This window comes from Mustela erminea, chromosome 15 (genome assembly GCF_009829155.1).
Source record: "Mustela erminea isolate mMusErm1 chromosome 15, mMusErm1.Pri, whole genome shotgun sequence".
Classification (NCBI taxonomy): Eukaryota; Metazoa; Chordata; class Mammalia; order Carnivora; family Mustelidae; genus Mustela; species Mustela erminea.
This window is the reverse complement of record NC_045628.1, coordinates 72,861,197-72,874,721: the sequence shown is the minus strand read 5'-3', so window position 1 is coordinate 72,874,721 and position 13,525 is coordinate 72,861,197. Positions and strand designations below refer to the sequence as shown.

Sequence of the window (13,525 nt, the reverse complement as noted above, 5' to 3'; positions counted from 1 at the left end):
GGCTTCTTCAGGAACAAAGACTCTATGGGGTGCATGGAGGTGGGTTTGCCTCTGCCTTAGTTGTATATTACCTTTTCAGGTGGAGGAGAAGATTGGAGAAGTGAGGTAGGGAGAGAGGGTCTATGTGATTGGCAACATGCAAGTGAAGTCTTTTATGACATCTGCACTGGCTAAAGTAAAACTTACTTTTGTTTCCATATATAACTTTTACATGATTTCTCATCCTGAATCGAATTTGGGAACAGTATTAACTCCTATATCAAAAACAGAAAAAGAAAACAAGGGACCCATAAGGATAAACCATTGTCCTTAAAATGTCCTGCTAGAAAGTCAGTTGAGGCCTCCTAAAGTAAACAAAGGTGTAATGATTAGGAAAAATGATTTCAGTAGACCTTTGTCACTGCCCAGATTATTTCCGCAGAGATTTGGATATGGCATAGTCAAATAGGATGCCTCAAATTCACAAGTTACACATAGTAAGTGTATTACCAGTAGAGACCTTATTTTGTTTCTGAATCTAGGGACTTGAAATAGTGTATCACTTTTGGCTTTTTATTGTATGTCAAGTACTAGCATAGATAATAAAATTTTCATATGGATCCTGTAGGGGGTTTTTTTCAACTTTTTTATTGTATGTCAAGTCCCAGGATAGACAGTAAAATTTTTCACGTGAATTCCATAGTTTTTATTATGTAGTTTCCATTATGTAGTTTCCATTAAGAACTCTAGATCATTTAGAACATCAAATTTTTAAGGTTTTGGTCAAAGAGGTATATGTTAAGACAGATAGTAAGAATTGTGATAACAAACACTATATATTAAGGTCAGAATAGCTAAGGGAGAGTTTCTCCTTTAAAAACTGGTACCTCTGTCCCATTAAGGGAGAAGTAAATCAGAAAAATTTTAACAATAATGGTACTTTTATGCTGTTTAAAAGCATCTATTAATTTATTCTTTTTCTTTCTAGGAAAAGCCATTGACAAAATCTCTACAACGTGGAGAAGATCCCCAATTTGACCAAGTATGTAATAAGACGTTATATACATATTATATTGTGATTTTTATTTATTTCAAAATGCACAAAAGACAAGGGCTTGATGCTCATTATTAGTGTATTGATTAACTTCCTCAAAGAGGATACAGGGATATGATCTTGGGAACTATGTCTTTCAGTTTTTGCAATTATGGCTTAAAGTAGGCATTCAGTAGCTGTCTATTGATTTGAACTGGAAAGAATGGGAATATGTTGGGATAATCCAAATAAGTCCTCAACTGATCATTTCCTAAATCTTTATATACCAGAATTAAACTAGGAGAAGATAAAGGAACTTCTACTCCAAAATTTGGTAGATCTCATTATATTTTCACCCAGATTTTTTTTTGAATGCCCACTATTTGCTTGACACCATGCTATAAAGTACAAAATTGACAAGTTTTAACCCTTCAAGAATTCACAATATTGTGAGAGAAAAATCACTTAAACAATAACTGTAAGACAGTTTAGTAACTTAGATTCTAATAGAGAACATGAACAAAACAATTTAAGGCAGGATAAATATAAAGAAAGTCTTTTGGAAAGTAGATCAGGACTAGTAAAAGGACATCCTGCTCTCAACAGCAGGTAATAAGCAGAAGAAATCAGGGTCTGCTAGATCCTGGATCACTAACTAGAGGCTTCGCGTATGCATCAGAGGAAGTGAGAGATGTGTTGGTGGTGTTTCCTGCACATATGCAGTTGATGACAGAGAAGACAGCTTGTCCTCCTTCAGAAACCTCACTTGGTGCCAGTGGTAGGGACAGAACACTGCTGGATGCACCATAGTCTGATCTGATATGGTGGGGGTTTTCTTGTCTTATGGAAAACACACAGAGATGCACTTGTGGCAGGGCTTTGCAGTTGACTTTCATGTGGAATCAGAAGGAAAGTTCTCTGGCTGTTAAAGTCCAGACCTGTTCAGTCCAAAACTGTAAGGACTGGGGGCGCCTGGGTGGCTCTGTCAGTTAACGGTCTGCCTTTGGCTCGGGTCATGGTTCCAGAGTCCTGGGATTGAGTCCCACATGGGGCTCTTCTCTCTCTGCCTCCTCCTCTCCTGTACCCCTGGCTGGCTCATGTTCTTTATCTCTCTCAAATAAAGTATGTTTTGAAAAACAAAATAAAACAGCCCTGTAAGGACTGATTATAGAGATTGAATGCTACATTTTCTATTGTATGAGTTGTTCACTGAGGGAAATGGCTTATGCCCGTAGTCAGTGTCCAAGTGCTAGTGGGGCTCTGGGTTTGCTCTCTGGTGCTGGTAGAGCTGGTTGTTTTCTGAAACGCTGGCAAAATGGAGTATGTGCTTTATCTCTGTCTTCTCTTGTCATATCATTCTTAGTTGTCATCTGGTGGGTGCTAGGGTGGTCAGAGACCCTGAGTGAACATTTGGGGTCATTATTTTAGAAATAGTGACTCTTTCTTTTTTCCTTAAGAATGTAAATATTTGAGGCTCCCGGGTGGCTCAGTGGGTTAAGTGTCTGCCTTCGGCTCAGGTCAAGATCTCTGAGTTCTGGGAACAAGCCCTGCCTTGGGGCTCCCTGCTCAGAGGGGAGTCTGCTTCTCTCTCCCTCTGCCGCTCCTCCTTGCTTGTGCTCTCTCTCTCTCTGAAATAAATAAATAAAATCTTTTTTTAAAAAGTATTTATTATCTGTTGTCCATAATTTTTCACTCTATTTTATGTTCTCTGTCTGTATTCTAACCTACTTCTCTCCTAGATATTCCTGTCCTAGGATATCACTATCCTTTCCTCAAAAACGAAATTAATTTTCTCCATCTTAATGTATATCTTTCTCTATACACTGGGAAATAGTACTTCTAAATTTTAACATTGTGGATAATAGTTAGCTCAAATGATTTGGCTTAAGCACAATTTCCCACTTGTTATTCAGCACTCTCTTTCTGCATTTCAGCCTTGTGGGAGAGAGATAGCATTTGGAATTAGACAGCCCAGGTTTAAATCCTGACTTTGCCACTTTAATTAGCTATAATACTTTTAACCTTGTTGCACAGAATGTTGAAATGCAGAATCTCCGCCCTGCCCCAGATCTTCCTGAATCAGATTCTGCAGCTTAACGGGATCCCCAGGTGACCCATGCACACATTAAAAGCTTGAGCGGCCCTGCTCCCTAACACAGCTCTCTGTACTAAAGACACTTGGCGAGAGAATCAATAGGAAAATGGCCACTGAGAACTTTCAAATAAGATACATAAAATTACCCGCTCATCATTAAATCATAAATTTACACATGAACCAGGAGGCAACCTACAAAGTCCATCTCACTTTAAAGAGGTAGCAAGACTCTGGGACCAGGAGGAAACTTGGTGGAAATAGACCCATCTGTGCCCCTTTACTGTTTTCCCAGCAAATTATAACAATGGAGGTTCCATTGGCAATGTCATGGTTGTATCAAGCTCTCTTAATCTTTTGACATTAAACATTTAAATTAAAACATTTAAATTAATTAAATTAAATTAAAACAATTTAATAAATTAAATTAAAACATTTAAATTGATTTTTAAAATTAAATTATACATTTAAATTATATAATTCCTCTTGTTCTAACAGCAAGCGGTAGGATTTTAATTTGGATTCACACAGAGGTCCGTCTACATGAAAAGAACATGCTGGTGACGCCACGTTGCGTGGCATAGACTCCATTGTTATGATTGTGGGAGCAATAGTAATAGTAGAAGAGGTATTAATGTAGTACTTACCAGAGGACAGGCACCAGGCTAAGTACATCCTTTGAGTAGTATGCAGCCAGTCCCTGTTCAGAGAATATTTTTATCAGTTTCTTCCTTTTAAATGTCACTTGACATGAATGATAAACTAGAAAGAACTGAGCTTCTGTACTTCTAGTGCCTGATCCCAGGCGGTCCTGTTCACTCCTCCACTTAACAAGCCCATGATCCATTTTTCTCTTGCTAGAAATAGAAACAAAATAAAAAATTATGTAATACCTTATAATTTATGAAGCCCCTTCTCACGCATGCTCTCAGCTGACATCACTCACTACTTACAACAACCCCAAGCAGCAGCCACACCACCATCATCATCTTTATTTTACATTTCATGGGAATGAGTCTCAGACAGCTTGCCCAACCCTGTATAGCTGAAGTGGATGTTCAGGCTATAAAGCCAGTGCTTTTTACACTATAACATGTTTCTACATCTAAAAACTAAGGTGGCGAGAATTTAGAGGGGGAGTTTTTAACAGGTAAGGGATCTCAGATCCTGTAGCAGTTAAGATTCAGCTTCCCTGCAAATGACACATAAAATAACAGCAACTTGGATAAGATGGCATCTTTCAATCTCACATTCAAGAAATACAAAGAAAATCAGTCTAGTATCTTTATCTTATTTTTGTTGTCTTGTGTGGGTGGCTCATCTCATAGTCCGGTTTGGCTTCTAGAGTTCAACCATTATGTCTGTATTCCAAGCAGTAGGAAGGAGAAATAGGAAAAGAGTTATAGGCAAAAAAATTAAAAACAAAACAAAACAAAAAAACAAAAAACCAATGTCTCAACATGGCTCACACCACTTCTTGTATTCCGTTGGCGAGATCTTAATCCCGTAGCACATACAGCTGTAGGAAATATTAGGAAATTTTATTTTGAGCAATCATTTGTCCACCTAAAAATCCGGTATTTTATTGGGGCACCCTGGTGGTTCAGTCAGTTAAGTGTCCAACTCCTGATCTCAGCTCAGGTGTCCATCTCAGGGTCATGAGTTCAAGCCCTGTATTGGGCTCCCCACTGAGCATGGAGCCTATTAAAAAAAAAAAATCAGGTGTTTTATAACTAAGGAAGAAGAATAGACTGGATATTAGGTATTACCTATATTTGCCAGATATCATAGAGTTTTTACCAAATGCCCAATGAAGAATACTGTTTATTGTATTGAAATGAATGCACAATCAGAGGCAAAACTGGCTTTTTTTCAAAAGTGGGAGAATGAAGTCAATTGAACCTTCACTGGGCACAGTGTTTTTTCTGTCTGTAGACAAGAATCTTTGGCATTGCTATCAGTAGTCTATCATATGCACAATTTTAAAATAGCTCGAAGGCATTAAAAGGTGCAGAGCTCTTGCAGACTCAAATTAGATAACCCCTAGAGAGGTGAGCTCTGAGTGATGGATAGTTTTCTACTGAGACACAAAATTTTCCTCTTGACTGGGAGTGTTGGGGAAGAGACCAGGTGGAAAAGGATCAGACTGTGGGAGACTTTAATGACAGTGGGCGGGGGGGGGGGGGGGGCTTTGTCTCAGACATACTTCGACCAATTTAAACAAAGTAACAACTTGGAGTTAATCCCAAGGTAGCAGGGTTCATGAATGAAGAGATCTTTGAAGTATGGAGCCATTTGAGGAGTTTGGGTGTTGATTTGAGACTAAAAGGGCCCAAAGTAAAATGGAGACAATGAAACTAAAGGAGAAACGAAAAGTAACTATGGTTTTCAGCCGCGGTTTGGAACCATTTCTATTCAGTTCAACAAATACTGAGTAGCCAAGCGTGCTAGGACCTGTACAAGGTTCTGGGATTCAAAAACAGTACGATAGAGTTCCTGCCCCCAAGGAATTCCCAATCCCAGGAAGAAGGCTGATATCCCCACAAATAACAGTACAGCATGAATGCTATACCAGAGGTCCATTTCAAGGGCTGTGGGAACTCCGGCAAGGGCGCAGTGAAAGACGCCTGAGAGGTGGACAGTTGTGTCACAGGAGGTAATCGGGGCCCAGTGGCATTTTAAAGGTATCTGTTATCCAGATGAAGTGGGTTGGATCAGGCCAGGCAGAAGGAGCTGTGTGGACGAAGAGTGGGGATGTGAGTAGTGGAAGATAGTAGTAGAGGAATGGTCAGGGAGGAAGCGGGAAAGGTACACAGAAGCCCATTGCTCCGGGACTATAGGAAGAGTCTGGACTCTGGCTGATGGATAAGAAGCTCTTCCAACAGAGACACGCTGGGCTTGATGAGAGGTTATAAACCATTTTACATGTATGCAATTTTCAGGGAGGGTAGGATACCTCAGGAGAAATAACCAGGGTTCATTCATTTATGGGGTCACCCAACAGACACTGAAGGATTAGAGACCAGAGCAAATGGGTGAAGAATATCCTAGGGAAACAGAGTTTAGGATCAGGAAGTGGGATCCACAGAAGAATGCCCAGAAAAAAAAAAAAGGTGGCCAAAAAAGTACAAGAAGCCTCAGAAAATGCCACTTTCCAGGGCAGGGATGGGTCATGATGGCAGCTGGGCCGACACCCTCACAGAAGAATGGAGATCAGCCGTTAGTTGCTCCCTGGAAACCAGCTTTGAGAAAGCCTTAGGCTGTGATGTTGGTGATTGACATGTAGAATGCATTTTCATAGTCGATATATAATATTAAGTAGTCTAAGAGACTCACTTTCACAGCTAGCTTATGCTGGCTGATTACTACCGGCTGTAAGATTTCAATGGGAAAACAGTCTACCTGACAGAACACAGTCGTGGTCCTTGTGACGAGTTCCCTATCTGTGGTCTCTGGTGGGGGGGTGTCCTATGAATGGAGGGCATGGCGAGCTCCCCCTTTTTACTTCAAGTGACTTTCTTCTGTTATCAGAGTTTATGGATGTCCTTTTTAATATATAAAGTCCAAAGCATTTTATTTTGGATTCTCAGCTGCCACAGTAGCTAACCTGTGATGAGCACAGACATGGGGAAATGGGGACCAGAGGCAGCTGAAATATTGCCTTAACCCATTTTAAACAGGGGAAAACAGTTCTCCACAGTAAGCCTCGTCTGGGGAAGTGTGTAGCCCTCACCTGGTGGAGGAGGTCCTGATACTTGATACATTTACACACAGAGATGGAAATTGTGGCTGTTGAATAAAGGAGTCACCGAATTGTTATCATTTCATGTAACTTCCAGGTACATGTGCTTTCTTGCCTTTTTTTTTTTTTAAACGTGTTTTATTATCAAGTTTGTCTGTCCTTGGCTCTAGACTTTGGCTTCTATCTAATAATAACCTATACCTGAAGTAAGTCACATGACACCAACAATTGTACGCCATATGATGTTTTCTGCTCAGACTTTGTTTCTTCGAACAGTCACATACAGTAAATGGAAGTTATTTTCTCTTTGTGTCGTAAGATATGATTACTCCCCAAAGAGCTGGTGCCGGAACAACCAGAACAAAAATCCAAATCCTTATTTTCACAGGTGAATTGTCTTACTGTGCTTTGGCACTGCATAAGTAACCATACAGGAGATAAGCGAGTATAAGGGGAGTAAGACGGGCAGCACTACCGAATCCTGGGGAGGAAAGCAGTTCAAGGAGAACCTGAGAAAGAGTGTCATTTACTCAGGAGACCTGAGGGGGAATGACTGCAAAGGTCTGTTGGTTGGCCAGTAGGTTTGCCCTTTCTGATGTTTTATATAAAGGTTTTGGGGAGTGTGGCAAGAGCAGAAATCGGGTGTCAGAGAGGAAGAAGTGAGGCAGGAAGAGGAAACATCACCAATGCTTGGCTGGTTGAGAAGCTGGCCAGGAGAAGGGAAGGTCCTCTGGTGATCGAGAGGAGAGCAGATCAAATGAGTCCTGTGTGTGGTTTACGGAACCCTCTTCTGCTGGCTGAGACGCAAGTGCTTAACACCGTCTCTCTGCCGGTGGTTCTGTCCATTCTACACTTGCATTTGGGCTCCATGTTTTCAGATGGTTGTGGTTCCTGAGAGACTGATGTGTGTATAAGTGGGCCTCCCAATAATTGGTTTTATTCAAACTATTGATTCTGGTTCCAGGGTAGTGTCCTTTCCCAGAGTGAGCTGTTGCCTGCAGCAAACCCAGGGAGCCCGGTTCTCCCTACCTTTCTCTAATGGTGCAAACATAGGACAGGCATTGCTCAGACCCCTTAACAAGGAAGCATTTGAAAGGCCCCATGTTTGTAGCTGCTGGGGCCAGAAAAGTGTGGAAACAAAAGCCAAGCTACCAGGGTTCTAACGGAGGCCCTGATATCTTTGTGCTTAGATGAGTGGTAGGTGGATCTTTTTTCTTTTTCTTTTTTCTTTTTTTTTTTTTTTTTAACAATATCAGCTCTGATAAGTAAAATTCTGTCAATAATTTCTATCATTTTTTCTGTTATTAACTTAGCCTATGATCCTCTCAAAGTCAAAACTTTTTTATGTCTGGGTCTCATTTTCAATATTTAGAAATGCAAGAGGAAAATAGAAATAGACATTTCTGAAGATCTGTTATGTGCCCCACACTTTATAGTATCTCATTTAGTCTTCAGAAAAAACCCAGTGGGGCAAGTATTCTTCTGTCCCATTTTATAGCTGGAAACATAAGAGCCTCAGAGAAGTGGACACACCCAAGCTCACACAGGTCATAAAGAACAGAGCTGTAACTTGAACTCAGGACCATCTGATCTTCCCAATACACTAATGAAATTATGAAAACATGGCTTGTGACCAATCAGTCATCACACAGGGCATTCTGAGAACATTATTTAGGTGGCAGCTTATTCGCAAGTCAGTGTGACATATCCTTTACTAGTGTCATCTCTATAAATTCCTGATAATTTGCTCAGACATTCTAAGGAACTTCTACTAGGGTTATCCTCTAGATATTAAATATTTACATATTTTGTAGCACTTCAGTGTCATAATATGCCAAAATTCCATCTAGAAACAGGACACACATGGTAAAATAAATCCATACGTCTATAAGAGAGTGAAAATAACTTTTTACCATCTTGGGTAGCAGTAATTTTCCAGAAAGAAAGGAGATGAAATTCTAGTGCTTCAGCACTGATTCTAATGCTACAGTTCAGTCAAAATCGATTTAAAATGTATAAATGAAAAATATAAGCAATCAAGAGTAAAGCCAAATTAACTGGCGTTGGGTTCATATTAGTATTATTCAGTGTTTCCTAAATTATTCTCCAGTAGAACAGGGTGTTCCATAAAATGGACTAATATATTAAAGTCAAATAATATAGATATTTTCCTAATTTTCAGGAAAAATAGGTTTACTATATAGACTTAGATAATTTTAAGTTTTTGTAAGAAATTGTTCTTAAGCCTTTGTTATCTGTCACCACTGATTGAATGCTAGATTATCTAGCACTATTATGATAGATGATCAAGTAAAACAAAATTGCATTTGAATTACTGTACTATATCAGCATTTTGTGGTATTACCTAGAGAGTACCCTGACCCCCAGGTATCTGGCCATCTGAACTAGTTTGAAAAATTAAACTATCAATGAAATTAGTTTAAAATTTATTCACGAAATGTGGCAGTCAGGACAAGTCAGCCTTATAACTGTAAGATATGGAGTGACTCCACTGAGTAATTATTCAAATATTTATGTAAAGTTTCCTTCTTTGCATTCAGCAAGTATAATAAAATGCTTATGAAAAAATTAATGCCTTACCTACAGCATAATGGACAGTCTCTTTTAGCCTTTTTATACATAAAATGCCAAAATAAACATCAAGAAACCTTTGCAAAGTACATTGAGCACCCCCCCTCTATCCCCCCAGAAAGAAAACACCAGCATGAAATAGATCTGTGATTCTGTACGCTTCATCTCCTCAGGCTGCCCAGTACCTAGCTCATCTATGATGGAAGAATATGATCATTTAAATGCAACAAGAACATCTTTGTAAATGGGCCTGCCCCCTTTCAACAGCAGCACAGAGCTAGAATTCATCTCACCATTGGCTCTGCTTCCCGTAAATGAAGGAGTTGAGTAACCAAGAAGCCAGCTAGACCTTCCTCCCTTCCTGAGCTTTGAGGGCCAGGTCTTTGCAAATTCCACCCTTCCTTCCTGAAAGCCTGGACTCAAAAGGGCAGTAACAGAGAGATGGAAAAAACACACACATCCACCCCATCCTGACCTTTCATCTCTTCTAAGATGGTCTCAGTGTATTTGCCATGGAAAGTATGTCTAGTAGATAGAAAGCGAGAACGGCTTCGAGATGCCTTTAATGGGTAGAAAAAATTATTACGGCTGAGGTTTAATGAACGCTCCTGACGTTCCCTACGGAGCCTCTGGGTTACACCTAAGTAGGTGTAATTAGCTGAATATTGTGTGCCCTACCCAGCGATGATTAAGGGATAGACATAGGTTTAGATTGCATTTATGGATCCGTAGTAAATAACAGAAGCATATAAATATCCCACACAAGTGTTTTTTAATTAAACTTTTGTGAATAGCTACAGAAAATGTGCAAAGATAGTACAGATAGTTATCATGTTTCTCGCACTCAGTTTCTTTTACTAACACCTTTCATTACCACGTGTATTTGTCACGCCTAAGAAGCCAACATTTGTACATTATTAGCAACTAAATTCTGTATTTGCATTTTGTTTCTTTTTCCCAAACATCTCCTTTCAGTTCCAGGATACCTTCTAACATAACACATTATATTTAGTCATCATGTCTCGTCCAGACTTACACAAGTATTTTTAAATTACTGAAATATTAGAGTGGATGGTTGGGGATTTTATTACATATGCGATAATTAAGACAGAATTAACCCATAGTGAAGAACTCTGAATTCTGATTTTTTTCCCTTCTGGGAGGAATCCCCTTCATTTCCCAATTCAAAATATGAGATGAGATAGTGGTGATTGGAGAAGTATTCTTTCTTACGCTGGGGTAACTTTAGAAAGAACCTGCAAATTACCCCCGGAACATGCCATTAATTTGCTTTCCTCCCCAAATTTCCCACTGTTGTATCCACAGGAACAAAGAGAGAATATGTTGTGGCTGTGAATATTACAGTGTGTGGGGGGAGGGCTATTTTAAAAAATAATAATAATAATTTTTCAATTAAAAAAAAACAACTACTAACTACTGGTGATTCTGTTCCCAGGGCAGGCAGAATGCAATAGCCTATTTATTTCTGAACTGATATTAAACCATAGATAAAGATAATGTATAATTTTGTGTATGTCCATATAACCGCAATCATAAGAGAGAGCAAGAAATAAGGTTCTCAAGAAAGAGAATCTGAGGAAGAACGCATAATCGTTGTGTTCAATCTTAGAGCTGCTTTTAAAGCTGACAGTAGAAAGTCCCCTTGACATGAAGCACTTCAGCTCCCATTGCTCTAGTTTCCTTTATAAAAAGAAGTTAAGCCTCTCCAGCTTAACTAGAGAAACATTTTAAGTTAACTAAGGTTTTCCATTTCTTCTGCCACCTCCCTGCTCAAGCCATGATCACTGTGTGCCTGGAACTGTGGCAATAACCTCTTTCAGTTCAGGGGTGTGTGTGTGTGCGTGTGTGTGGGTGTGCGCGCGCGCTCCTAACCACCCTTGTTGGCAAACCTCTTTGGTCCAACCTACACATCACTGCTGAATTAAACCTCCTCAGCGTGTCAGTGGGCTTATTTTCCTATTCAGAAGTCTTTAGAAGCTTCTCATTTTCTAGAGAAGAAAACTGAAATTCTTCAGACTAGCATTAAGTACTTGCTATGATTTAGTTTTACATCAAGATTTTCAGCAGTCTTTTTCTTTACTCTGGTATACCAGAGTCCCTACACCAACCAAATATTTCTTCTCTCAGTTCACTCAAAACTTTCACTAAATTAATCACTGTAATTATTATGAACAAACAACTATTTTGTACCTTAATCACTATAGCCTTTCTGCCTTTGAGTCTTTGCTTAGTTTTTAACTTGGCTCTTATCTGGTATTTCTACCCTTCCTACAAAAGGTGCAGGTAAAAATCCTACCTTCATGTCTCTTTAACTCCCACCCACTTCTCCCTCTAGTGATCTCTCTGTCCTGAGGATTCTTGATTTACATGTGCACTCTCAGTATGTCGGTATATCTCCTCCTAGTTATCTTTTCTGGATATGCACACTTATGTAGTGTCTGCACTGAATTGGAATGCTACCAATTAAATGATTTTTTAATTCTTCTTCCACTTAACATATTATGGACATTTTCATGTCATTAAATATTTTTTTTAAAGATTTTATTTATTTATTTGACAGAGAGAGATCACAAGTAGATGGAGAGCAGGCAGAGGGAGGGGGAAGCAGGCTCCCTGCTGAGCAGAGAGCCTGATGTGGGGCTTGATCCCAGGACCCTGAGATCATGACCTGCGCCGAAGGCAGTGGCTCAACCCACTGAGCCATCCAGGTGCCCCCATTAAATATTTTTGAACTGTGATTTTTAATAGTTTCAGAGGTCATCTACATCACATTCCACATTGTATTAAAGCATTTTCACATAGTTAGACATTTAAAGTGTTCCCATTTTTTATGTAATAGGTAATGTTTTCCTGAACAATCTTACCTCTAATTGTGTATTTGACATAAATTCCTAAGAATGGGCTTACCACGAATGCCATTTATGAGGTTCTTGATTTGCATTTCCAAATTTCCTTCCAGATAGGTTAGGCCAACTTTTTTTACGGATCGGTTGTGTTTGAACATGCCTTTTTAAACACTGTCTCATCTGCCCTGGGGGTTATCATTTGCTTGTGAGAAGTTTTGTGAATTCATGTTTGTGAATGAGGTAGTTACAACGTTTCTCATTGTAGGTTTACATGTTCTGTTTATAAGGCCGTAATCAGAGGGGTGTCTGCCAGTATTTTCTCTGGGTCTACAACCTGTCTTTTCATCACTTTTTTTTTTTTTTTTTTTTTTTTTTTTAAAGATTTTATTTATTTATTTGACAGAGAGAAATCACAAGTAGATGGAGAGGCAGACAGAGAGAGAGAGAGGGAAGCAGGCTCCCTGCTGAGCAGAGAGCCCGATGCGGGACTCGATCCCAGGACCCTGAGATCATGACCTGAGCCGAAGGCAGTGGCTTAACCCACTGAGCCACCCAGGCGCCCTTTTCATCACTTTCTTGACAGTATCTTTCTAAAAGCAGAAGCTCTTAATTTTTATTACTGAAGTATTGTTCACACACAGTGTTACAGTAGTTCCTGGTAAAGAGCATAGTGATTCTACAAGTTTATACACTCTGTTGGGCTCACCACAGTGTAGCTCCCATCCGTCACTGGGCAACACCATCACAGCATCATTGCCTTGATTCCCTATGCTGTCCCTTTCATCGCCATGACTTTTTCATTGCATAGCTGAAGTCTGTGGCTCCCACTCCCTTCACCCATTTTGCTTATCCCCTTAGCCCCGCCCCTCTGGCAGCCATCAGTTTATTCTCTGTATTTATGGGTCTGGTTCTCCTTTTTGTTTGTTCTGTTTTGTTTTGCAGATTCCACACATAAATGAAATCATAGGGTATTTGCCTTTTTCAGTTTGACTTATTTTATTTAGCACCATACTCTCTAGGTCTACGCATGTTGTTGCAAATAGCAATATTTCATTCTCTTTTATCTTTTATGGCTGAATAATAGTCCATTGTATATATGTATGTGTGTATATATATACACACATACTGTATCTTCTGTATCCATTCATCTGTGGGTGGACACTTGGGTTGCTTCCGTATTCTGGAGGCTGCATCAACTTACATTCCTACCCACAGTGCAT

General features: G+C 39.6%; 1 protein-coding gene across 9 annotated transcripts in view; it reads left to right on the top strand.

Moving 5' to 3' along the window:
• Window positions 1-13,525, top strand: part of FRY (FRY microtubule binding protein) — a 335,554-nt gene that overhangs the window by 147,830 nt on the left and 174,199 nt on the right. For all 9 annotated transcript variants that reach the window (XM_032314833.1, XM_032314834.1, XM_032314832.1 and 6 more), the window contains one exon: window positions 968-1,021. In XM_032314833.1, coding sequence (XP_032170724.1) covers window positions 968-1,021 — 54 coding nt within the window. The remainder of the gene's footprint in view (window positions 1-967; window positions 1,022-13,525) is intronic.